Source organism: Dipodomys ordii, unplaced genomic scaffold (genome assembly GCF_000151885.1).
Source record: "Dipodomys ordii isolate 6190 unplaced genomic scaffold, Dord_2.0 Scaffold56, whole genome shotgun sequence".
NCBI lineage: Eukaryota > Metazoa > Chordata > Mammalia > Rodentia > Heteromyidae > Dipodomys > Dipodomys ordii.
In genome coordinates, this window is record NW_012267272.1 from 11,780,415 (window position 1) to 11,806,369 (window position 25,955).

Below are 25,955 nucleotides of genomic sequence, written 5' to 3' on the forward strand. Positions count from 1 at the left end.
AGCTCAGATATGCCTTGGTTAGTTCATTTGTTGTTGGGCTTTTTTTTTCCTTTGTTAAACACTCCCTTTCGACAAACCTGCCTTTACTCTTTGCAACCTCTCATGGATATGAAGAATAATTTGCATTTCTATGTATTCAGACACAAGAAATCCAGTTAGACTTTTCACAATAGCAGCACAACATTCCAAGTAACAACATAGCAAGGATTTACCACCCAGCAGAGAGGAAGTGGCAAGTCAACAGAACAGTTTTCCAGGATCATTTAGTAAGGGTATGGTGTTGGTGAAGCATAATCCAATGACTGATGTAGGTAATTACAAAAACTGAGTCAGCAAGAAATGGCAATTATATTTAATGCAGTATGATTAAGGAAGCAGAAAAGTGCAATAACTTTGAGAGTGATTTTCACTAAAAAATGCTTAAGTAAAATGAGTTTTAGTGCTTACTGAAAGGAAAACAGTTCATTTGTGTTCAAGATCCATTTATATTACAGTCCATATGATGTAGCAGAAATATGATGATAGAGAGCCCAGATCTGATCTGGTAATTCGCACTACACAAGTGAGCAACTTTGGATTGAGTGAGCTACGGGACATCGTGAGTTGTGATAATACAGTGACTGAGAGCAGGGGCTCTGGGCTCAGAGATAACGCTGGTGTGTGGCTTTAAAGCTCAGTAGCCTTCTGTTAGTGTAATCTCTCTAAGCTGTGCTTTCCTTCCTTGTAAAGTGAAAGAAGAAGTATCTACCAAATAGGATTACTAGGAAAAACAGATGGCATATTGCTTGTAAAACACTCGGCATAGAATAGGAGAGCTCCAACAGATGTTGTTGTTGCTATAATTATAATTATTTACAAGGAAAGAGATAGATTAGATCATCTCACAGGCCTTCCCGGCTCTGAAATTCTCTGGATCTATGAACAGCTCACACTCAGATGATGCCAGATAAATAAGGGCTCAATGTATATTGGGCAAGAAATCAATATGGACAATTTCCAGTTGTGCCCTGGTAAGGTAAGGTGCGCAGAGCATGAATTATTCAAAAACCATGGTTACACTCAATATATTTCTATTTGATCCTGGAACGCATGGAACTTTTTAAAAGAATACTTTCCTCTCTTCCTCATCTGATGCTCAATGATTAAAATGAGCTTGGCCAAAGGAAAAGAGATAGAGGAACTTGAAATACAGTATTTCACATAGGAAGGAGAGGGAGTTAGGCGAAGTCTTCCAGGAACTGGTGGGTAATAGAAAAATCAAACAGGATAAGGCAATCTCTGCCTCGATAATGAGCATGCTGATAGCGGAGACCACACAGTCCAGCATCTTCTACGCAGCTTTCTAGGAATATCAAGCATCTCAGATCCACATGTGCTTTGATGATGGAAGGGTGAGAAAAGAGCCAGAGAATGCCTTACCCGGATGAATGAAGTTCAAAGGAACCTAAGAACGGCAGCAGCAGGAGCAGCAGGGTCTAATGAGAACTCCCTGGGCCTTGGCTGCTGCCCCTCACTGTCTTAGCCTCATCTGCCTTCTCTTTATGATTATTTTTTGTTGTTGAGTTTGGTTGTGGGGCTTGAACTCTGGACCTGGACTCTGTCTCTCAGCTCTTCAGCTCAAGGCGAATGGTCTACCACTTGAGCCACAGTGCCACTTCTGGTTTTCTGATAATTATTTGGAGGCAACAGTCTCACAGACTTTCCTGCCCAGGTTGGCTTTGAACTGTGATCCTCAGATCTACAGCCTCCTGAGTAGCTAGGATGACAGGCATGAGCCACAATGCCCAGTCATTCTCATTTATTATTTAAGAGTATTTCCTCAGCTATTCACATATGCCCTCGTCTGAGCCAGATGTACTTTTTCCTTTTTTTTTTTTTAGTTCGTTTAAAAGAATTGGTTAGCCAAGCATCAGTGGCTCACCCCTGTGGTCTTAACTACTTAAGAGGCTGAAATCTGAGGATTGTGGTTGGAAGTCAGCCTTGGCAGACAAATCCCTGAAACTTATTTCCAATTAACAAGAAGAAGAAGAAGAAGAGAGAGAAAGGGAGAGAGAGAGAGAGAGAGAGAGAGAGAGATGGATGCTGGAAATTGAGTATCTCTCAAATGGTTGAGTGGTAGCCTTGAACAAAAATAGCCAAGTGAGACTTCAAGGCCTTGAGTTCAAGCCCCAGTATAACCACCGAGAGAGGGAGAGAGAGAGAGTGTTTCTTCAGGAAGATATTTGGATTATTCAAAGATAAATCAATGTGTAGGACAGTTGCTGTAGTCTGTGTTAGACGTCTGCTACCTGATGACCAACTCAATTGCTGAGCTTTAATTTCTTTATTTATAAACAGGGTAATCAGAGACAATTTGTTTGGAAGCTTAGCATTCCAGCCAGCACCCCATGCATGTATAGTACCTAGTCACATGGCTATATGACTATGCAAAGTGAATAAAGATACCTTATTTGGAGCTAGTACCTCCCCTCCATCACGTATGGAAAGCCTGGAGGTGGCTGAGCATGTTGAGCTCTCATCTGGCTGATGAGAAGTTAAATTGAGGAAGTGTTTGATGCCTTTGACACCTGTCTTATAAAACAAGCCTACATTCACCCAGTCCTCACATCACAAACAAAAGTGGGGAAACCTACTACCAGAAAAGCTGTTTATGAGAAAGCTAAAGAACATACCAATGTCTTGCTGCTGCTCCGCTTTTAACAAATATTCACACAGGATCACCTATATCTAAACCTTAAGTTAGCTTTGAGAAGTGAGCTTAAAAATTGCTAATAAAAATCTTACGATTCTGAAAACTGTTAATCCTTTAAGATTCAGATTACTGTGTTTTATTTTTTTTCTTAAGAAAGCAGATTATAGTGTTTTCACAAAGCTTTTCCTGACTGTCCTATATCAATGCACCTAACCCTCATCCAAATATTTTATATTTGGTATAACATTTAACATATCTTAAAGTATCTTACCTGTCAATATGCCTGGCTCATCTATTTTCTATCTGTAATTAATCAGGCCCTCTGACTAATTAATTTTTTATTCTGAGTTTAATTTATACTAGTAGTATCATATTTGTATGTATTCGTATATTAATTTATTAGCAGGAAATGGAAAGGACTTATTAAGTACAATGAAGAGGTAAAGAAAAAACACAGGTGCCAACATGGTAAAGAAAGAAATACAGGTGCTAACACATTTTGAGTCAGTATTTCTAGTCTCATTCATGGGACCCAGTGAAAATGCAAATGGGGGATGTTAGAACTGGGACGATAGATAGATGGAGCAGAGACATCATCGTCAACTGAGCAAACGATGAGCATGGAGTCTGGACAAATGCTAGAGTGGCTGAGCTCAGTCAGGATCATCTCTTAAAATGGGTTCTGTTGCTTGACTCTTAGGTTCTCTAAGCTCTCCTATCCTCTTGTAATCTTCTCTAAACTAAAACTAGCCATGAATGAAATTCAACTGTTTGTCATGGGTAAGTCCTTAAGTAGAGAACAATATTTTCTGGGTTGGTCAAAAAATGATCAAAAATTAGCATTGATATGACCAAGAAATGTGGCAGCCACAGTGACCCAGAGACCAAAAAATAATTCTGGTCTTGTGATTATCTTTACAAAAGTAGAAGTCATTGTTTTCTTTAGATGAATGCCTGGAGCAGTACAAATAGTGGAGAGACTCAAAAATGAAGTAGAATGGGGAAAGGAAAGAGTGGAAATGGAAGATTTTGCTTTGATTTCCAAAACAATGTTTGAAAGGTTTGATGAGCAAGGAAACACAAGCTGTCATTCTTTTTACATGGAATGAAAATTTTGTCTTCTCTATTTTTCCTCCCTGAACTAGTCTCCTCCCTTTAAGACTTGGACAGACAAATGAAACCAACAGGGAGCAATAGAGAGTAATATATCACAGAGAAATTATACTCATGGAAAGATCATAAAATAATATTAACATGCATTTAATATTAAATGTCTGATTCTAAACCCATACTCAAATGAGGAAGGAGGCGAGACTCTTCAAAAACTAAAAAAGAGAAATGTAGTCATTACCTGATTCATGTAACTGTAACTCCTCTGTACACCTTTACAATAAAAATTAATTAATCAATCTAAAAATAAGCAAAAGTAATAAATGAAACCATACTCATTCAACATCATCATTTGCTGTGTGTCAATAATGAGACAATAGTTCCTAGGGGAAATAATGTAGTTTACCTAGGGCATTCATTCAAGGTTTAAAAACAAAATCTAAAGAGGCAGAGAACATATGAGGTTAATATTCGAGTGTTAATGAGGACTTAGCTATTGTGAAGCTTATATTGTGCTAATTAAAAATAATTGCATAGTCCTAGAATTAGGGAGTTTTCACAGAGGAAGGGCTCAAGGTCACTACTGCCTGTCTGAATTTCCATCTTGGCTGTGCACAAACCTCAATAGTTACCTTCACGGGAATAATTAGATTCTAGGAAAGCAGGATGCTCTTACCAAATTCATTAGTCTGATTGAGATCAGAAAGTCAGTTGCATACTTTCAAATGAGAAAGACCTCTTTCCAAGACAGAAACTTACTTCTCAAAAGCCAGATTCAACTCAGACAGTTGACTTTGTGAGTGGAAGTGGGTCATAGTAAGAAAGAGCCTAGAGATGGTCGCATGGTGAACATCTCCTACCCTAAAATTCCCCACATACACTATTTTTGCACGTACACCTCTGTTTTAAAGTAAAGCCATCTTTACTCATTCAGAAGGAGAATTTCCAAACATCCATTGTTACTTCCTAGCTACTTGCAACTAGATTCATTTAGCATGGCATGCAAGCGTGCAGGTAGAATGTGGCCAACTCCACAACAGGCAAGCAGGGAAATCGAGGCACTCACATGCACGATAACTATCCAAAGTGGATAGGAATGTCTGTGTTGCTACACTAGTTAGAAAATGTTCCACAGAGAACTTGTAGGGATGTGTTTACTTTGGGACACGTGATTCATTTGCTAGCCTGACCATCCATGTCTACTTCTAGTGATCTACGTGCTTTGCAAGGGAGTCATGGAAAAGACGCCCAGCACGTGACCAATTGCACAGGAGATGTGTTAGGAGGTGGCAAGGTCCTAGCTCAGCTCATCAGCACCAGTGGTGCTCCAGTGCTCCCTGGGAAGGGCTAAGCATTAACAGGTGCTTTTACTATCTAGTATATGGAGTGCTTTGCTCTTAAAACATTGACTCCTCTCTGCCAGTAAACTCAAAGTCCTGCAGAGGCTTCATGCTGTGTCTGAGGCCTGAGTAGCCATTTTTCTCTCATTCTCCTGGCTGTGGCTGGTATGGCGGGGAGAGGACATGTTCAATATTCCACTCATGGCCATCACATTCAGGGCCATGTGCAGCTTTGAAATGCAGTACAAAGTTGGAGTTTGCTCTACTGTCTTTTCTTACTATGTGTCCTTAATATTTCTTTTATTAATCAGCTACACCAGCACAATATCAGGTGCTTAATCATAAAAGTTTGCTTTTACATAATCATCTTATTTTTATGTAGTGGTGATACACAAGATCACACATATACACTTATAAAGATATTCATCTTCTGATTCATGTGAACATGTTCCTTTACATGGCAGAAGTAATCTTGTATTAAGAGCTTTCACTCAAAAAGATTATCCTGAGTTATTTGTGCAGGACTGACATAACCACAGGGGTCCTGTGACAGAGCAACTAGACCCAGTGTGAGCAAAGAACCAGAGGCGCTCTGAGACTAAATCCACAGCCCACAGTGGCATGAACTGGAAGGTGGAATTAATAGGCTGCAGGCTCTAGAACCTGGGCAGAGGGTGGGGGTGGAGGGGTGACCAACAGGAAAACGGCCTCTTTCAGAAGACATACAGCCCTACTTACACCTTTCTTCAATTTAGCTCAGTGGATCCTTTTTCAAAACTGACTAGAGTTGTCTCATGATTAACTGTCCCACTATTCTCAGTTGCATAAGAAAATAAATGTTCATCACATCAAGTCACCAAGCGATCGCTTCCCACAGCAGCCATAGGAAAAGAATACATTAGAACATGGTCATTTCCCATTGTATGTGATAAGGCGTCGCACAGATAACAGGAACAGGTAAGGTACTCAGAACCTGCCACTTGGGGTCATTCTGTGCTATGACACCCAGTCCGATGTGTTCAATCCTAGTGTTTCCAAATACCTGCCATGTAATTATGAAGATATAAAATCCCATGAGACCTTTTTATTCTGGGACTTGCAACAGAGGAAAAAATTACCTTGCCAATAAATTGATGGGTTTTGTGAGTCTATTTATTTCCTCATCAGCAGTCCACAAGCAGTATTGATTATCAGTGATGACTCAGTTCCTTCTCTTTCTTTAGTGGTTGCTACTCTAGCCCTGATATTTGTAACATGGCTAGGTAGAGCACCATTGGGCACAGTTTGCTGGGTAGAACATTGAAGATCCCTGCCTTTGTTAGCACAGGTTCAGCACTAAAACCTATGCAATACTTAATTTAAAAAACACACAAAAAATATTACAAGGTACGTGATTTCCTTTAATCGGCACACTACCTTAGTGAAGGAGGCATTATTGCCTTCATTTTATAATTGTGAAAACTAAATTTTGAGAATAATTTCCAGTAGTAAATGACAGAAAGTGGATTTGAACTAAAAATTACTATATTCCTTCTTGCAACCATAAAAGAAATGAAATTTAACTGTATTACAGCTGATTTTGTCATGTGATCTCAGTCATGAATCCAGATTCACATTTTGAAAGCATAGTCAATGGTAAAAATCACACACACATTAGAAAGTGAGAAATACAGAAAGCATGAATGGTTTAAATTCCAATAATTGGACTGCTGTAAGATCTTTCTTTACTGCTGTAAAAATAACTACTATGATTTTTAATGTATTTTCTTTCAAAAAATTTTTTCTGTACAATCATAAAGTATATATTTTGACACTATTTTTAAGACATATCTTATTCCTTTTTATTATTTATATTATTTATTACATCTTATTCCTTTTTGTTATTTTGAAAGAGTGAAATGGCATCATAACCACATTGTAACCCCATTCTTGCCTTATTTAAATTTTTACTATATTGCCTTTTCGTGCCCCATTTCCCCCCGCCCCATGTTTAAAGATACACAGAAACGCCATCTACTCTTCTTGAGTTGATTCTCTTTTCTGGATTAGAACCACACCTCTCAAAATGCAGCCTGACACAAAAGCACCGCCTCACTTGGAGCCTGTTGCAACCACAAATTCTCAACCAAGTCAGGCTCTCTATGGTGAGATCAGGAATTCTATTTTAACAACCGTCCTAGGTGATTGGCAGACACGTGCAGTTTGGAATGACTATTATCTTTGGAAGAAAATGAGAAAAAGATCCTTAATGACCAAAATTTTCACAACCACGTATCTCCACAATCTACTGCTAGTTAATTGCTTGGGCAAAGGTCTACAGCCCTTATTAAAATGCCTTTCCACAGGGCCTAAACTCAGTGAGGAGTGAACTACTCTTGCTGTGATCATTCAGTCATGATTGGACATGCATCCATTCCTGCTCATCCAACCAAAAATCCTTTCTCAAAATCAGGACAGGACAAGGAATAGGGACATTGCAAATTCTTTCCTGTTATATTTCTTTCCTATATGAAAGCATACAGAATAGAAAAGGGAAACACTTCCTAGATTCTTGTCTGCATGGTGATTCTGAGTCTTATGAGGACATATTGTCACAGATGACATTCAATAAATCAATCAGATGTCCCATTAACTGTCAACAAGTATTTCAGACCATGAGAGAAGCAGTCAGTACCCTGGAGTAGACATGTAGAGGAGAGGAGCCTTCCCGAGAAGGAGAATCTCAGTGGAAACCAAATAGCAATTTGGTTGGGGCAGAAATGCCACATGTACTCCCATTAAAGTCTTGCCAGGAGTCAGGCACTGTGTTAAGAAATGGATGTGGATTCTTGCTTCTTCCTCATGATGTCACTGTCATATAGTTATATGTCTTCTCCACACAAGGCTCAACATGGCTAGGTAACTAGGTCACCACTGAGACTCAAGCATATTTGACTACAGAACCATGTGTCTTGTCATGTCTGCCTTAATGGATAAGTCTGGCTGAGAATTTTGTACTTGGTGAAAGAGACCTGTGGATTGCTGTGTCTAAGCAACCTGAAGCAAATCCACTCAACCAGACATTAAGTTTAGCAACGCAATAAAGCCACGGATGACACATGTGAAAATTCTTATATTCATAATCTAATATCATAAATATGGAAGCAACACCATACACACTTCAATATGATAAAGATGAAAGGCACCCTTGGATAAGAAATAAAGAGAACAGCCATTGACTATGGCTCTTGCTACAAACTGAACCTGATTGTAAAGAAAAGGATTGGGGTTTGGAAAGAAGAAAATGAGAATGATTCATTATTACAGTCTAGAAAGAGCAAAATCAAAACTTTTAATGCTAGATTGCCCTGAGGGGTAAGAGGAAGACTTTGAAATTTGGACTCCACATTCTAGATTATTTTGAACCATATGCCAAAATTTTAATAATCTAGAGAGTTACATTAGTGATTAGTGAAGTAGCTAGTTCATTTTTAGTCATTGTAAGTTTAGATCACTCTTAGCTCTGATTTCTCCTATCTGCTTTTATCCTGTTGGTCTCCTTATTGGTCTTAGGAACGTGTGAATTCATCCACACGCTCCTTTCTCATATTGCATCAGTTCACGTACTGGTCAGCTTTCACCTTGCCAGTAGCAACAACACCACGATCTTTTCTGTAATTTGTAAGTCATTTCCCTACTTGTTACCCTTTTTTCTGAAATACACACCTGACTATAGCATATTTCTCCTCCAAAGATCTTGGGTATGAGTTATACAGATTCTAACCCACTGCCTGTTATATCAGAGACACTCAGTAACTACTTCCAGCAGGAAAGAAGGGAAAATGAAGAAACCAAAGCATGTTAGAAGTATTTTTTTACTTAATGTGGAGTTGTTAATTGGAAAGAGAATTGAAGGTATCCTTTGAGAGAGGAATTCAGATTAATCTAAAGGGGAAAGAGAAAATCTTGGTAAAAGGAAGGTAGGAAAGGAAGACTCGGACTCCATATTAACACACCAAGGAGCCTAGAAGTGTGACTCAAGTGGACTTCATAGAAATTCTCCACTACTTGTGGATTAGGTAGTTTTTTTAAAACCAGAAATAATTCTTAATTTTATTAAGAGCTCTTTCACAGTCTTCATATCATCAATGTGGAACCGTTGAGAGAAATGTTTTTTAAATTTTAGACAATCTCATTATAAAGGAGGCATGTAAAGCATCCATTTAGTCCCTCTGCAAGCAGGTGCAGCCTCTGTGAGGAAAAGAAATCCGTCACAAAGCACGGGAAGAAAAAAGGGAAAATAATGAGAAAGAACCTATCATTTAATTACGTGAATGTCAGATTTTTACCCAAACTAGATTTGAAGTAATTAAAGCACCTGTAACAGAATGAATCAGGAAAATAGCTTTCCTTTTTTTCCCCCCCTGAGATAATGGAAGATTAGGCGGGGAGCCAGGGACTCATTCCTGTGACGCTAGGGACCTGGGAGGCCCAAACCAGGAAGATCACAGCTTAGGCCACCCTGCGTTAGCAAGTTCCAAGACTTCTTCTTTGTTTTTCTTCTTGATATGATTTTGCTTTTTAAAAAGTAAGGTGTTGAATGAAGGTTACCATTTCCAATTCAGTGAGTGCATCTGTTTCTATTTTGGGCAACGTCATCCCTCCCTTTGCTTCCTGTCCCCCCTTCCCTTTCCCATCCTTGCCCACGGGTGTGGCATAGTTCATTTTCCATTGTTCACCCTTCCTTCCTCCCATAGTGCACCCCCACCCCACTCACTTGCTAAAAAGAACAAAAAGAAAAGCAAAAGTAAGCATGACCACCACCAATAACAACCGTACAAACCCATGTTTTTATTTCTTGGAATTCATTTTGATAACTAGGATTTTAAACGATCCAAGGAGTTACACCTTCGGGTTCCTCCCCTAAGGGTTTTCTCTTTTAGACTGACTGCATATATGTGAATGCTTAGAATCCTGTATAGGTTATTGGGTCCATTAATATTTAAATCTAGCTTCTTCTACCTATGAGAGAAAATGTGTGCCATTTGTGTCTCTGAGCTTAACTGACCTCACTTACCTGATTTCAAACCAGGTCCACCATTTCCCTGCAAATGACCTCACACTGTTCTTTCTAGTGGATGAGTAAAATTCCATTGTGCATACGTTCCACATTTTTTTTTGAGTCACTCATCCAGTGTGGGGCATCAGAGCTGATTCCATACCATGGCTACTGTGAACAGTACAGCAATGAACATGGGTGTAGAAGTGTCTTTACCACTCCCTGACGTGTCATGTTCTGGGCAAATGCCCAGGAGTGCTATGGCTGGATCATAGAGAAGGCCTGTTTTGTTTTTTTGAAGAACCTCTAGCCTGCCATCCAGACTGGTTGTACTAGTTTACAGTCAGTCCTACCAACAATCAACAGTGCCGTAGTGTCCCTGTTTCCCCAACTCCCTGCCAGTTTTCTACATTTTCCCAACACCAATTATTGTATATTTTTGACTCCCTTGTCAAGTAACAGATAAGTATATGGCATTTTTTTCTGGACCTTCTAGTTTGCTCCACTGATCTTTGGGCTTGTTTTTGTACCACTACCAGGCTGTTTTTATTATTATAGCTCTGTAGTAGATTTGAGGTCTATGATCATAATCTCATCAGCAATGCTTTGTTTTAAATTTTTGCCTGAAATTGCTTTGGCTATTTGCAGTCTTTTATAGTTTCATATGAAGTTTTGGGTTGTTCTCTCTATCACAATGAAGAACCTCATTGGAATTTAGATAGGGTTTGCCTTAAATTGGTAATGGGGTCATTTTCACAGGAGGTCTTTCCATTTCCTGATGCTTCAGATTTTGATAGATTTCACTGGGGAGGGAAAGACACTTTCTTAACTGAAAAACTTGAGTGTGGCGGGGCTCATCTCTCACCCCCACAATATGAGTAGTGTGGTGATGAGTGTAGTCTAGGCTAATCTGGGCAAAATGCAGGAGCAAAAGTCCTGGAGGTGTGGGTAAAATAGTAAAGCACCTGCCTAGCAAGCATGAAGCTCTGAGTTCATGTATTGTTTGTGTGAAATTCATATTAGCTGTGCAAAAAATGTGGGTGTGTATGAGAGAGAAAGAGAGAGAGAGAATGAGAGAGAGAATTTTCTATGATGTCTTAGTTGATAGTCTAAAAGACAGCGAATATTTTGTGGCCTTTCCAAATGAAGTGTCTTAAAGTAAGAAATGGATAGCTATAAATAACTACAGATTAAATTTTTGTAATGATCATGAGCCCTGCTAATATATTATAGTTTATTTTTTCAGAAAATCTATTGTCTTAATGCTCTTCCCAACAACCGCATCATATCAGAAATTTACCAGTTTTGTTTTTAGGGCTGAAAGGTGGGGAAAAAAATCTAAGTGATGGGTTTAATTAAGGAAAAGAAAGAATATTTATGCCATGAAGAGGGCTTTCTTCTACGCCTCACACACCAGTGCTGGGCCTGGTTGCAGAGTTTATCTGGGAAGCCATTTGTCTTGTGCTGTACTCACGCTGGATTTTTGTTTTCCAGCTATCTATGAGCCATCCTGTGAAGCATACAAACACTTAGGGCAGACGTCGAATTACTACTGGATAGATCCTGACGGCAGCGGACCTCTGGGGCCTCTGAAAGTCTACTGCAACATGACAGGTAACGCTGTCACCTTTGTGCTTTCTGCGATGGCTGCTCCTGTCTGTGAGGGTAGAGAGGTCCATGCACGAGTTCTTTCTTCAGTACTGGATTCCCATCACAGCATTTAAGAGGCTAAATATTACTGGATTTGTGAGGTAAAACAGTGAAACCTACTTTAAAGCAATAAAACCTTCTGATACTATATTAGTTTTGGAAGTCTATCTCTGGCTCAAATAATTAATATTTGGCATTAAAAAAAATACAAAGCTAAGCCAGGCACCCGCGGCTCACACCTGTCATCCTAGCTACTAAAAGGGCTGAGATATGAGGATCATGGTTCAACATCAGCCCAGACAGGAATGTCCATGAGACTCTTATCTCCAATTAACCACCAGAAAACCAGAAGTGATGCTGTGGTTCAAATGGTAGAGTGCTCACCTTGAGTTGAATTGCTGAGGGACAGAGCCCAGGCCCAGAGATCAAGCCCCACGACCAACAACAACAACAAAAAATACATATCTAAGAATAAAACCCAGAATGTTGTGAGATTGCAAGGCTGAAGTGGAGAGTGAAAACTGGTCCACAAAAGTATGTCTATAAGTAACTTAAGAACTGGAGTCACTGTTCAGCATGTCCCCGGCTCCTGCGAAGGGAAGCTTTAGCTCATACCTCTGTTTTCCATGATTCTGGAAGGAATCTTCCTGGACTGAAATCCACGTTAGGCACTAGTGAAGATCACCTGAAAACCTTTCATGAAATTTATTTAGGAAGAACCTAGTTTTTATTTCATTCCCTCTTGTTTTAGAGCGCTGTAATGAGATTTGCATTCTTATAAACTCCCATGTTTAGGCTATACAGTTCTCTAATATAGGAGAAAGAAAATTCTACACAGACAATAATACCCCCTTAGCCTCCAAAATACCAGAAAAGAGTGTAAGATCTCCACTATGTACTGGCTCCATGGATGAGGCTCATGTCCAGACACTTGTGAGCTTTCTTGTTGACCTTCACTTCTGTTCTTCCTGGAGGTCACATGTGATCTGTCAGCTCTGGACTCCGTCTTTGTCTAGCTTTCTCCTGACATATAGTTTCTATATACATCTCAAAAGAAAATTAGAAAATCAAAACTATAATTCTCATGTGAAAAACACAAAACGAAGGGCTGCTTTGCTTTGCAAGGAGCTGGCCTTCATCTATGTAGATTGAAGGGCTCACAGACACATAGATCCGGTCTTTAACTTTGTCTCCATTCGTAAGAGAGTGTCACCGCAGTGGGACTGAGTATCCAGGTTTAAGCAGGCAACAGTGAAATACAATAAGACTTTTCTTCTATCACTTAAGGAAGTCATGAGGATCATTGTATCCAGTGCCCTTAAAAGGATCTCACTTTTGAGTCTAGCTGGCAGCTTTTAGCCCTCTATCTTTCCTTATTCTGGAAAACAAAACAAAACATGGATTTACCATCACTAAGAGAGTAGGATACCACACCGCTTGGTGTAGGCTGTTCCATTTCCAAGAGTTGTGCTCAAGTAGAAGAGGAAATGCCATGCTGAGATACTCTGCATAGTCTTCATCTTTCACTCAATACTATGAGAAAAGGCATACAGACCCAAACCCTAAAAAATAAAAGAAGGCATTTTAAAAGCTGAGGAAGAGAAGAAAAAAAGGGGGGATCCACAAATGAATGTCTCAAGGCACAAAACAGGTTTACTCCAATGACTGGAAGCATTTACTCCGAAGCTGGAACACTTTGAGCCTAAGAGAAGGCTCAGATGCAGGGAGGAGATAGGCCCGGTCAGAATAGACCATGGGATTGTAAAACAAGAAGAAGAAGAAAAACGATTGATTTCTTTTTGTTCTTGTTGTTGTTTCAAGTGTTTTTCAGTTGCCATTGGCATTTTGAGCTGGAGAAACAGATTGTTGAAAAGATTTGGGGGGTTGGATGGAAGCAACTTGCAGGGTGATGTTTTTAAATCGATGTAAAGAAAGAAGTGCCTCATGTCTGTGGGATCCGGCGGAAGTGTGAACACAGCGGGTATGCAGAGAGGGCGGCTGGACCAGATGGAGAATGGAGCACTGTCTGGGGAGTCCTGGGCTGGGTGGCATCCGATGCAAGTGAGGAGAGTCTAGGAAATGTCACCCTTGATGTCAGAGCCTGTTGGCTGCCACATAGCTGGTTACTAAGAGGGAAGATTTCTAGTCAATCTTTTGTATATCTCATTGTGTTTCCACAACATGATGAGAGTTCCTCGCTTAGATCTTAGGGCTCTCTATAAAATATGGTTATTGCAGTCCTTATCATTTGTGAGACTATAAACTTATATTTCTAGTATTCACATCTTTAAATTGTACGTAGTTCTTCAACATCCTAAGGTTTTTGTGGTTTTTTTTTTTTGGTTTCTATTTCCCTTGGATATTTAGCAATATCTTCTCCCTCAAAAACCTTCAGCTTGTAGATTTAAAGTTTTATTTACTTCTTCCTGCCTGGTGATCCCTAATAACCATAATAAATATGGCTAGATACAAAACCAATGGTGGTTTTTTCCCCCCTTAATATTCCATCTCCCAATTTGTGCTCTTTATTATTCTCCTTGCATCCATATTTAAAAATTAAATATGCATCTGTGTTCCAGGACATGAAGCTTAAACTTCCAAATAAAGAGTATTTCTTATATATTCTCCTTACTACCAGTTTTGTAGTTTTCTCCAAAAGCCATTAAGCTTGTTTACATAATTTGGGCTTTATAAAGCCTGGGGATTTAGCTGATCAAATTCTATTATCTTCTATAATGGGACAAGCTGCTCATGTCTTTTTAATCTAATATTTATAGAGAGTTTGTTACTCAAGTTCCTAAGCACTTGCAGTTGGTAATGTTCCTTTCTGTATCGTCTTCTTCTCACAAGTGTCAGTGGTTCAGGGTGGGTAGAAGATTAATCACTCCGTGGTGGACTGGGGCTCTGGGGAAGGCAACCTCCCCCCTCGCCCGCCCACCCCTGCCCTGCAAGGCCAAGCTGGCCTTTCTTGTGTTCGGTTTGTCTTCTCAGCATCAGCACAAATCCCTCATCTCACAGTTCCTGCGGCCCAGGCATCCGGCAGTGGGAAACTGAGTCCACCCGGGCCCAGCTCCTGATCTGGTTGGGCTCAAGGTCTTAGCCAGGGCTGTGATCTTCACCGAGACCAGAGATTTTTCTCGAACATTCTTTCAGTTGTGGAGTTTAAGACCTACGTCCTCCTTTCAGGCTGGGTGTTTGATTTTATCTGCTGTTGTGGTTGTCGTTTGGTTTTGTTTGGTTTCCTTGTGGGTTGTTTGTTTCTTTGCGTGGCCATGGACTGCCCTCGGCTTCCGCAGGCAGCTCCTGCGTCCTGGTCACAGGTACAACAGTCCACCTGTGCTCTGCAGACCCTGCCCAGGCGCTCACCGATGGGATCATTCCTGCAGAGACGATGGCCCACTTCACTCACTGTCAGCTGACCTCACAGGCCTTTTCCAACCTGCAAACTCCTGGCCCTGCTGCGGGAAGCGCAGAGCCCCTGGAGCTAGCCCAGAGTGGGTGTGGCCCCGCCCACGGGGGCGGGGTTGGGCGTGGCCCCACCCACAGGGGAGGAGCAGGCCTGTTACAGGGCATGACCAGCAGAGCAGCATCAGTGCGGCCCCACCCATGGGGGAGGGGCAGGCCTGTTATGGGGCGTGGCCAGCAGAGCAGCATTGGTTTGGCCCTGCCCATGGGGAGGGGCAGACCTGTTATGGGGCGTGGCCAGCAGAGCAGCATTGGTTTGGCCCCACCCATGGGGAGGGGCAGGCCTGTTATGGGGCGTGGCCAGCAGAGCAGCATTGGTTTGGCCCCGCCCATGGGGAGGGGCAGGCCTGTTACGGGGCGTGGCCAGCAGAGCAGCATTGTAACTCTGCATGTAACTTACAACTCGGGAGCATGGATGTCCATGGAAGCAATTAACATGTTTCATTTGCAAAATGTCATTTAACTATCCATCTAATCATTTTCACACTGTTGAATAAGCAAAATTTTGATAAGATAGACCAGCTAGCACAAAGGTTACTTCCTAGCTGGAAATAAAAGTCACGGACCTGTAGGGAACGCACGGGGAGGACGCTGCGTGTCACACACACAGTAGATTATTGATGCCCAAGTAAGTGCCAGGCACGTTCATTCTAAGACTATCCGGGGATGGACAGTATCATTAATATTCCTATTGTTAAGGTAATAAAAGCTCAGAGAACGTAAGTAGGTCATACATGTTGTCAATTGTGAAGCCTGGTGTTTTTTGAAAAAACTTTTATTGTAAAGGTGATGTACAGAGAATTACAGGTATGTAAGTCAGTTAATGAGTACATATCTTACTGAGCAGTGTCACCCTCTCCCTCATTTTCTCCCTGTTTTTCTCCTCCCAACCTCCCTCCCCCCCAGTTCATTTCCAACTAACAATAACAGAAGCTTGATTTAAAAAAAAATTTTTAACCAAGGTTTGTATGATTCAGAGCTAGTCTATAGTGGCTGTGTGTGTGTTGTGTATGTTGTGTGTGTGCATACATGTGTGTGTAAGGTCATACCTGTAAGTTCAAACAGCATTATTCTTTTGGACCACTGTAGTATGATTTGTAATATGTTTGCTAAAACGATTATTTCTCATTTGTGTGTCTTCATTATCATCAAAACTTCTATACATGTTTCTAAGTCATTAGCTAGGGTTTAGATAGCATTTGGACTGTAAACTATATCCTTCTTAGTTGTCAAACTGATGCCCTGGGGTTTTTAATCAGAGAACACATTTTAAATGAAATCAGTATGGAAACCATTAGGCAATTGTTTTCAGTTTTACTTCATAATTCAAGCAGAGGTATTTCCTGTAATGCACTTCTCTGAGAGCTTTAGGGGGGTAATTCGTAGATCTCCTGTGTATCTAGGTTAATTACCCCTTAAGATTGGAGCCCCACGTGTAGGATAATTTAGATGCTATCCCTGATACCTAGTTGAGTTTTCAATGTAAAGTCTTACACTGAGTCTGACACAAAGCTGGTTGGAATAGACTTCTGTTGGGTATAATGTGATTACAGTGTCTTATTCTCTCCTGCTTTTGAAAGAAACCTGCTAGAAATGAGGACAGGGAGGGCTTTCCAGCTCTCTGCAGGGCCCATTAACACAAGTTAGAAGCTGCTGAGCCTCTAACCCCTTCATGCCCTGTAATCCGGGAGCTCTGATGCCAGCACATGTGGTCTCAGCCTAACCTCCAGCGCTGGCTTCTGTCGTTTTATTCCCTCCACTCATTTCTACTTTTTCCTACTGAAGACATTTCCTTGCCTCTGTCTGTCTCCTAACCTAGTTTACCTCCTCTATAGTTAACCTACATGTACAATCGGCCTCCTCTGTCTGCTTTCAGCCACATTTTCTCCTCTCTGCCGACCTCTCACAAGCTGTCTTTGTTAGAAACCTTTGTAATCACTCAGCAACTCCTGCCTCACGTGTTCAGCCATTTCGGTTCCTCACAATCAGTATAAATCTTTGAATTCAATTCTGTTCACACCGGCTTCAATTGAAAATCTAGGAGCCAACTCACCGATCAAACACAGCCTGTGAAGGACTCTTCTGTGTGACTGATTACCCACTCACGAACACTTTCTTTTGGACTCGCACTTATTCTATAGAAGGCTTCCACCTGCCAGGCTGCCTTTGAACTCTCTTCTTCATTGTGTGTCAGTCATCGTGATAGGTTAATACCACAAAAGTTCCCAAATGGTGTTCGAACTTGGAATTAAGAAAGGAAGTGCCAAAGCATAGGAGCCCTGGTGCAGACCACACATTGTGGACCCTACACAGGAAGACAGCACTGGACACCATGAAAAACCAGAATGAGGCACCTGTGCACCCATAAGAACAGGGAACCACCAAAGTTCTCTCTGACCAAGCAGACATGTTGGGTCCTCGCAGGTCCTCTGCCTCTAGATAGTTACACAGAGTAAGCTATAACTATAGAGACATTCACTAAAAAAGAAGACTGTTCTACCACCAACACAAGAAGTCAGGAGGCTCCAAAAATGGTGTCCAGAGGCATGTGAAAGTGCTTTCAAATAGTTGGGTGCAACCTTTCCAGACAATATCATAAATACGTGTCTTTGCTGTGCAATAGCCGGGTTCAAATTCTGAAAACCATTTCCTACCATGTATGGCTGGGAGCTATTGTTTTGTTTCTTCTGATTTTTGGAAGCCAAAACTCTTGTCTAGTCCACAATAAGCAACTGTTCAGACAGCGTACATTTTTTTAATCTTGGAAAATCCAATTAAGATCAGCTCATTGCATTAGGATCAAAACACACCAAAATCCACAGGAGTAATCTAGAAATTTCACTCTTCGGGCTATACTGGAAGCCAAGACTGACTGTGTTGTTGATTTCCAAGCCCTAGGACTTCAGTTTTGAGGATCACATTGTTTTTGAATAAATCAAGTTACACAAGCAGATGACTCTGGAAGTTTCTTGGCAAGAATACTATATAGTAGTTAATCTTCTCTTTGATTTTCTATCTTTATCTTTGTCTATTTGCTACAGACTAGGACGTTAAATAATGAATTGCACTAATGCTCTATTTTCCTATACTAGAAAACACTAGAAATCATATTTCGTGAAACTGATGTAAACTAGAATTAGTAAGACTCGTCACATAAATAGTCTCTACTTAAAAGTAATGTCCTCAATGAAGTATGAGAAAATAACTTTGGAAACTTTGTAGTTTAATTATTTTTAAAAATCCCTGGTTTGCATTTTTGTACCTGCAAGTTTATTAGGACTGACCTGTCTTCACAAAATTATTAATCTTGTATCTTCTTTGTGTTCATAAGTTTAACAAATAAAGCTTCACATTAAGAAAGTAAGAGTAGGTAAATAAGTGTTATATCAACTTCCTTATAATCACTGATATTAGTATTACTCTATTCATTCTTGGCTTTATGTACGTAAATTTTATTTTACCTTTCCTGGACTAATGTTGGTCCTTCTTAGTATGTCCCATGGAATTCCTCTCTTCATGGGTAAGAAAAAGCAGCACACTTTTGTCTTGGCCTCTCTGAAAGTTCTCAAGACATGATCAACAGCCTGGTACAGAGTAGACTCTGAAGGCCCTGTTTTTGGTTCTAAGACTAGAAAGTACTGGCAGGCATCTTCCAACGTGCCACTTTGCTCCAACCCAAACTGTGTGCTCCCTGCATCTGAGGCCTGTTACCAACACAGAATCCCTTTGTAGGTCCTGTGTCTTGGTCCAAAAAAGTCTTCGTCAACCCTCTATTGGAACTCATACATCCTAATTCTCATGTCTCCTCCACTCTCCATTGAATCCCTAACTTATTTAAAGCACATCCTGGTCTCTGTGATATACCTTTAGTATGACCTAGTTCTTCCCTCTCAAGGAAGAGAGAACTCCCCCTGCCTAGCAAGCAGTTCTGAAGTGTTACAATAACATGTCATGGAAAAGATCGAATCTGATCCCTTTGCTGGATATTCATTTTCATACAGGCAATAATGTCTTCCAATTTCACAGATTTACTTGCCCAGGCTGACTTGAAACCACAATCCTCAGATCTCAGCCTCCTGAGTAGCTAGGTAGCATGACAAGTATGAGCCATCAAATAAAAAGCTTCTTGGTCACACCTTTAAGAGGGATTTAAATTGTCTGTGTCATTGTAGGAAAATATTTATCATATAAATAATTCCTGAAGTGCAAACATCAAGGAAGTTGTATAAACATGCCTAAGTCAACATGCCCTTCACGAAATTATGAAGAGATCATACGCTGAAACACTTTCAAACTGTGTATCAGAAAATTAAATTATTGTCTTCAGAAGAGATGCAACACTTCCAACATTTGCCTCGGCCCAGCTTGCAAAACTGTGGCTTTTGAATCGAAATCAGCTGTTGTTTCTTAAAATTTTCACTGAATATCTTTTAATAAATGTACAGGGGAAAATAAATTATGAAGTATCCTTACCAATCAGTTTCTTTTCGTCTGATATTTAAGTCATCATTTGGACTTCTCCGTCACTTCAGTAGACCATTAACTGACTCCAACCTATTCCTAATTCTGGTCATTAGATATATATTTCTTTTAATTTGATGAATTGAATTGTGTGTCTTGATGTGCAGCAAGTTTAATAACAGGTGCAGTGTGGTGGTGTTCTATTAGTCATCAGTGCGAATCACTTCCTGTCCTTCAGAGATATTATCACCTGGGAACTCTTTTTAGAATTTTAATGTATTTACTTATGTTTATGTATTTGTTAATCTGTTCACTTACCCAATATATGAATTCATATGCCAGGCACTTGGGAGATAGTGATAGGCATATACACATCACATGTGATTATACAATGCTTATACTATTATAACTATGTACAAAATTGTTCCAGAAAATTAGCATAGTTTAAAATCAGTGGTCAAGTCATTTCTACCAGAGGCATTGAACCATTGAAAGGAGAGAACTATAGTTGCTATTTCTTATTGTGCTATTTTTCAACAATTATTATTGACAACTAAGTTAGCAAGTCTCAAATTTTAGTAAATTTTGTGCCATCTTTACCAATCTTTGAACACCCAGACTACCTACATATTTAATAAATACTTGTTCTCATTGTAAGAAGCAATATTCACAAAATGTTGACTTTAATCAACTTGATGTTCTTTCTTAATATACTGTGAAAACATATTGTGTAGCATAATGCAATATAATATAAAATGATAATTCTCAGAGCATCAGTGGTCCACACACTTTGGAAATTGTCACTCACCCAAATACTGCTTCCAATTTAATATTTTCTTTTTGTTGAAATGATCAACTTTTATGCATTTAACTGGATAATTGTAGCTAGGACAATCCATGGATCTGCCAAATCAAAACCCTTATCTAAATTCAAGGAAGGCTTCTGGCAGGACTATTGCTTAAACCACAAATGCAATTTGGTAGTAAATTATTAAACTGGATCTTAATCAATTCTTTACTAATAGTTTATTCATGTTGACCAAAAGCATTGGCCACTTCCTACAAATGTCCTTCAGGCATTCTCCTTCCTCTGTCCTTCCAACTAGAACTAACTTAATATTTAATGAGTGACTATTATGTCCCCTATCTTCTCCCTCAGGGAATACTCCCTCTGAGTCCAGCTGTACCCTCTCTGCTCTCTTCTTCTGCTTTTTCCCTTACCAAACAAGGTACACAGGATAGTAAGGTTGACTCACTTATGGTTATTACATACACAGAATTTTGAACTACATATTTTTGTTTTCTTGTTTTCTGTTCTTAATCTCTCACTATGTAGTTCTCTCTCTCTCTCTCTCTCTCTCTCTCTCTCTCTCTCTCTCTCCCTCCCTCCCTCCTTTTCTCCCTTCCTCCCTCTCTCTCTCTGTTTCCCATTTCTTCTTTCTTTTGTGGCACGGCAGGGTATCAAACTCAGGTTCTTGTACTTCTCAACCACTTCAGCTACCTTTCCTGTCTTTGACCTTCAGTGTGGTTTGGGGACGGATGAATGCTTTCATCCAGGCTGGGCTCCAGCAACGTTCCTCTCACCTCTCCCATTGGAGTAACTGGGATTATAAGAGCCTAAAAGGGATTTTTAACCCTCTAATCACATCCTAGTTTACAAATCAATATTGTGGCTTATGTTTTGACAGACTCAACTTAAATGCTGATTATATTTACCTTTGGTTAGGCATGTGTATAGGAACGGTTACAGTAATAATACTTCGAACATTTCTCAAACGTTTTATATTCCTGTCTTCTCTTTTAACCACATTGCCAAATGACTTTGAGTTTGTTTCCTATATTATTGATGTACTGTCTAATTCATGACTATATTTTTGAATTACTTATTTATTTGTGTTCATCCTGGGGGTTTGAACTCAGCACCTGAGTGTTGTCCCCTAAGCTTCCTTGGCTGAAGGCTAACGCACCGTGAGCCACCAGCGCTGGGGCTCACGGCTACATTTTCAAAGCTATAAGCAGAATGATGATTACAAATCCCTAACATTTATCCAACACCATGTCTGAAGAAAGCTGCTTGTGAACAACTTCATCTCCTCTTTCCGGTGTAAGGTGATGAAGCCACAAGATGCAGTCTTAGGTCAAAAATGAAGAGGGAGAGGGAAACCACATTGGTCTGAGTCTGGAGGTCATTTTCTTGGTCACTTCATCGTAACACCTACAGTATTCCTTAAACTATGCTAGAGGTATAAAACCCCGTGTAAATATGTGAAACACAATATATTCCTTTAATATTCCTTCAGTCTCCCTCAAAAGTGGGAAGTAAAAATATTTATTTACCAGATTTAGGTCTGGGTGACATTTTGGCCAGAAAAGTAAACAACCATTGCAAACATGTGATCCGGGCTGAGTAAATGATTCCAGCCAAGACACCATGCATTGCTTTTGGTTGTGGTAGGATGACTGTCATAACAACACAGCTGAATAAATAAAATTATTGTTGCTTTCCCTTATTGGGAATGAGCTCCGCAAAAGGCACTTGAAAACCAAGAGGAAACCCCATAAAATCAGGCTCCAGGGGCTCAGAAGTTTGTAAGAATCCCCTGGCAAGCAAAGCAATATGATCCATCCTTAGGTACATTTCCCTCTCCCCTCCAAATCAGATGAGTTATCATTAATTCCAAATTCACAGCAACTCCAGAGTAACAATTGGCTTACCAAGTTATACAAGCAAAAGTGCCTCTAGTGGTTCAAGTGCTATAAAAAGTATACAATATGTACAAAATGGAGAATTTGCATGGCAAGAGCTCATTAAATTAATATTTCAGATGGACTGCACAATGTAAAATAAGGTAGCTGTCCTATTTTCAAAAACTAAATCATACAGGTTATAGAATTTGACTATTTAAGTTTCTTTTTTTGCCTGGTTATGTAAAAGATGAACAAAGAAATTTTAGGAGAGAAGAAATACATAAAGAATTTCTAGCTTATTAAAAACTTAGAAGATTGCTCACATGCTTTGCCGGGAGATGTGAGCCTTGCATAGAATTCTGGAAATAGCTTCAAGATCTGGAGATGTGAAGGTCTGTAATTGACAGCCAACTCTAATAACGAGCACTGTGGTGCTGTAAATTAGCTTTGTAGCCTCAATTCCTCATCCTGGGCAGGTTTACGCTGGTGCTTGTAGATTGCATGTTCTTATTGTGGGTGACATTGAAAGATTACATTAAGTTGGTTATCGATCATACTGTACAGGTTCACTTTACTAAAATGTAACCTCTGTTTCAATGAGTTGAAAGCTGACAAAATATGCCATTTTCATCGCTTATATTTCAACAAGAAGTGGTAAGAGAGATTAAAGGTTGGTTCAGGACTCACACTGCACCTTTCGGATCTAACTCATTGAGATTCAATGAAGCAATGCATAAAATGAAAATGATTTCTGTATGTTAATATGTAGATGTGAAGCTGTGGTAGTCTGAAAAACAAGAAACATGCATCATGGAATCTTTGGAATCCACAAAGAATTTTGGGGAGTATGTCAATGATTGATTGATTCTCTCTAGGAATTTAGTAGTTGACATGTGCCAATGAGCATAATAGAAAATGAATGAGACTAGTTTGTGATTTTTCCTATCTACCTTTACTAATTGTGCCAGCTTCTTTCATATTTTTTCTCATGGTTTTCATTATCTCTAAGCTAATTGTTGCCACATTAACTAAAATGATTTTAGCCAAAGCTGCTACTATGAATCTGACTTCTGCATGTGAGACCATTTTGACATCCATTTAACTATTTTCTCTAATTTTCTTAATCTACTTAATCATTATGGTGATATCCTTGTTTTTTTTCTTTGTTTTTTTAAAAACTACACACAGGCATAAAAATGTGTTCACCTTCTATTCCTTGGAAATCTAGCACACAGATACCCAGGAAGCCTCATGAGGTTATATTGGCAACATTACTATTATCTAGGGACTTGGTTGTAGAATAAAAAGAAACTCTAAGAGAATGACATATTAACTCAGTGGTTTAATTTATAAAACCAAAAAGTTTAATTTTTGAGGAATAATTATTCAAAAGTTCTGGTATTCAGAATTAATGTAACTATTGCATCCTCTCCTCACTTCAATATTTTGTAATTGGATCAAGTTAGAGGCCAAGAATTATATAAATCACATGCATTGGTGATACCAGGCTAGGCCTCTCTGTTTTATTATTGTTGTTGTTTGTTGTTATTGTTATTGTTGTTTTGCCATTCCTGGCGTTTGAACTTGTGTGGGTGCTGTCCCTGAGTCTCTGTGCTCAAGGCTAGGGTTCGATCACTTGAGCCACAGTGCCACTTCTGGATTTTTCTAAGTAGTTTATGGGAGATGAGTCTCATGAACTTTTCTTCCTGGCCGGCTTCAACCAGGATGCTCAGATCTCAGCCTCCTGAGTAGCAAGGATTAAAGGTGTGAACCACTGGGGCCCAGCTAAAATTACCTTTTGATGATAATCTTTTAAAAACCAACAATCTTTATTTTTACAAATTTTATTTTCTTCCAAGCTTTCCCTAAACAAACTACTTTTCTGATTGTTTCTTCCATTGGTAGGGAACAGATTTCAGTTGGAAAGTGTTTCAAGAGAGTTGGCCCATGAATGACAAAAAACGAAAGTCTTCATTAACCATACACCCCACTTGCAGTTTCCTTTTCAAGTACTTATAAGAGTAATACCATTAAATACTAATGAAAGAGCTACTTAACCTATGTTAAAGGTATCTTCTATTTCTTTTCTTTTTAGTGGTACATAAAATGGTTATATATCTTACAATCCATGACCTCCTAAATTATCCAATTATCCATTATAATAAACACTTTTTTCTTTTTTTCTTTTTTTTTTTTTTGCTGGTTGTGGGATTTGAACTCTGGACCTGGGTGCTGTCCCTCAGCTCTTCAGCTCAAGGTGAGTGTTCTACCACTTGATCCACAGTGCTACTTCTAGCTTTCTGGTGGTTAATTGGAGATAAGACTCTTGCAGACATTCTTGTTCAGGCTGGCTTTGAACCATGATCCTCAGATCTCAGTCTCCTGAGTAGCTAGGATGACATGCATGAGTCATCAGCACCTGGCTATAATAAGCACTTTTAAGTGATATTCCATCTGTATACATATACTAGACTTTGATACCTATTTTTATACAAGACAACATTATTTTCTGGGGCAGACAGATCCTTGAACCTTATAAGAATGGTTATATGAGGTCATTGTTGAAATGTGGGTAGATTTAATAAATAATGGGTACCAGATGCCAGTGGCTCATGACTGTAATACTAGCTGCTCAGGAGGCTGAGATCTGAGGGTCACAGTTCAAAGCCAGCCCAGGCAGGAAAGTCCACAAGACTCTTATCTCCAATTAACCACCAGAAAACCAGAAGTGGTGCTGTGGCTCAAATGGTAGAGTGCTCTCGTCTTGAGCTGAAGAGCTGAGGGTTAGTGCCCAAGTCGAGAGTTCAAGCCCCATGACCTACATAAATAAGTAAGTAAATAATAAATAAATAAACAAACAAGCAATTAATTAACTAATTAAATGGTACACTTAAGTGATACCTTCAAAAGCTATCTAAATAGTAAGTGGGAAAACTGAAATCCTTAGTTCATGAGGTATGGTGAGCTATTTCTATAATCTATATTCAATCCTGTTACTTGGTATTTATGGAAAAAAATGTAGTGGAAAGTGATCCATTTGTATCGATGAGAAAGGAAGGCAAAATGGTGAAATCCCTAAGTGGAATTTCCCAGAAGAGCAGCTGGCAGTTCCATTCCCATTACATGACAAAGGCAAAGCTTGTCACCTCTTTGTCTCCACCCCTGAAAATGATCCTAGGGGCAGAATGGCTCAGCTCTGAATTGCTGGCTGCTCTGCCTGGGAGGAGAAGCCTCACCAAACCTTCCAGGGGTTCCCCCTGCACCCCCCCCCCCGCAGTGCTCAGGCCTGCTCAGGCCCAGGAAGAAGGCCGCCCTCCCCACCCCTTCCCACTGGCTTAGGATATTCTTGGGGCCTCAGCCAGGAGAGGATCTGATTGATGCGCAACCTAGGCAGAGCCTCAGTCGCTCCTACTGGACTTCCTGTCCTCCAGAACTCATTTCTATATTGCTTTATGGCCTCGGTCTGTATTTCGGATGAGACCATCATTTTTACTATTGTCTTGTTCATTCC

General features: G+C 39.8%; 1 protein-coding gene across 1 annotated transcript in view; it reads left to right on the top strand.

Annotated features, from left to right (window-relative positions):
* Cntnap2 (contactin associated protein-like 2) overlaps nucleotides 1-25,955 on the top strand; it is a 1,232,273-nt gene that overhangs the window by 606,448 nt on the left and 599,870 nt on the right. Inside the window, exon 13 of the mRNA XM_013021595.1 lies at nucleotides 11,675-11,794. Coding sequence (XP_012877049.1) covers nucleotides 11,675-11,794 — 120 coding nt within the window. The remainder of the gene's footprint in view (nucleotides 1-11,674; nucleotides 11,795-25,955) is intronic.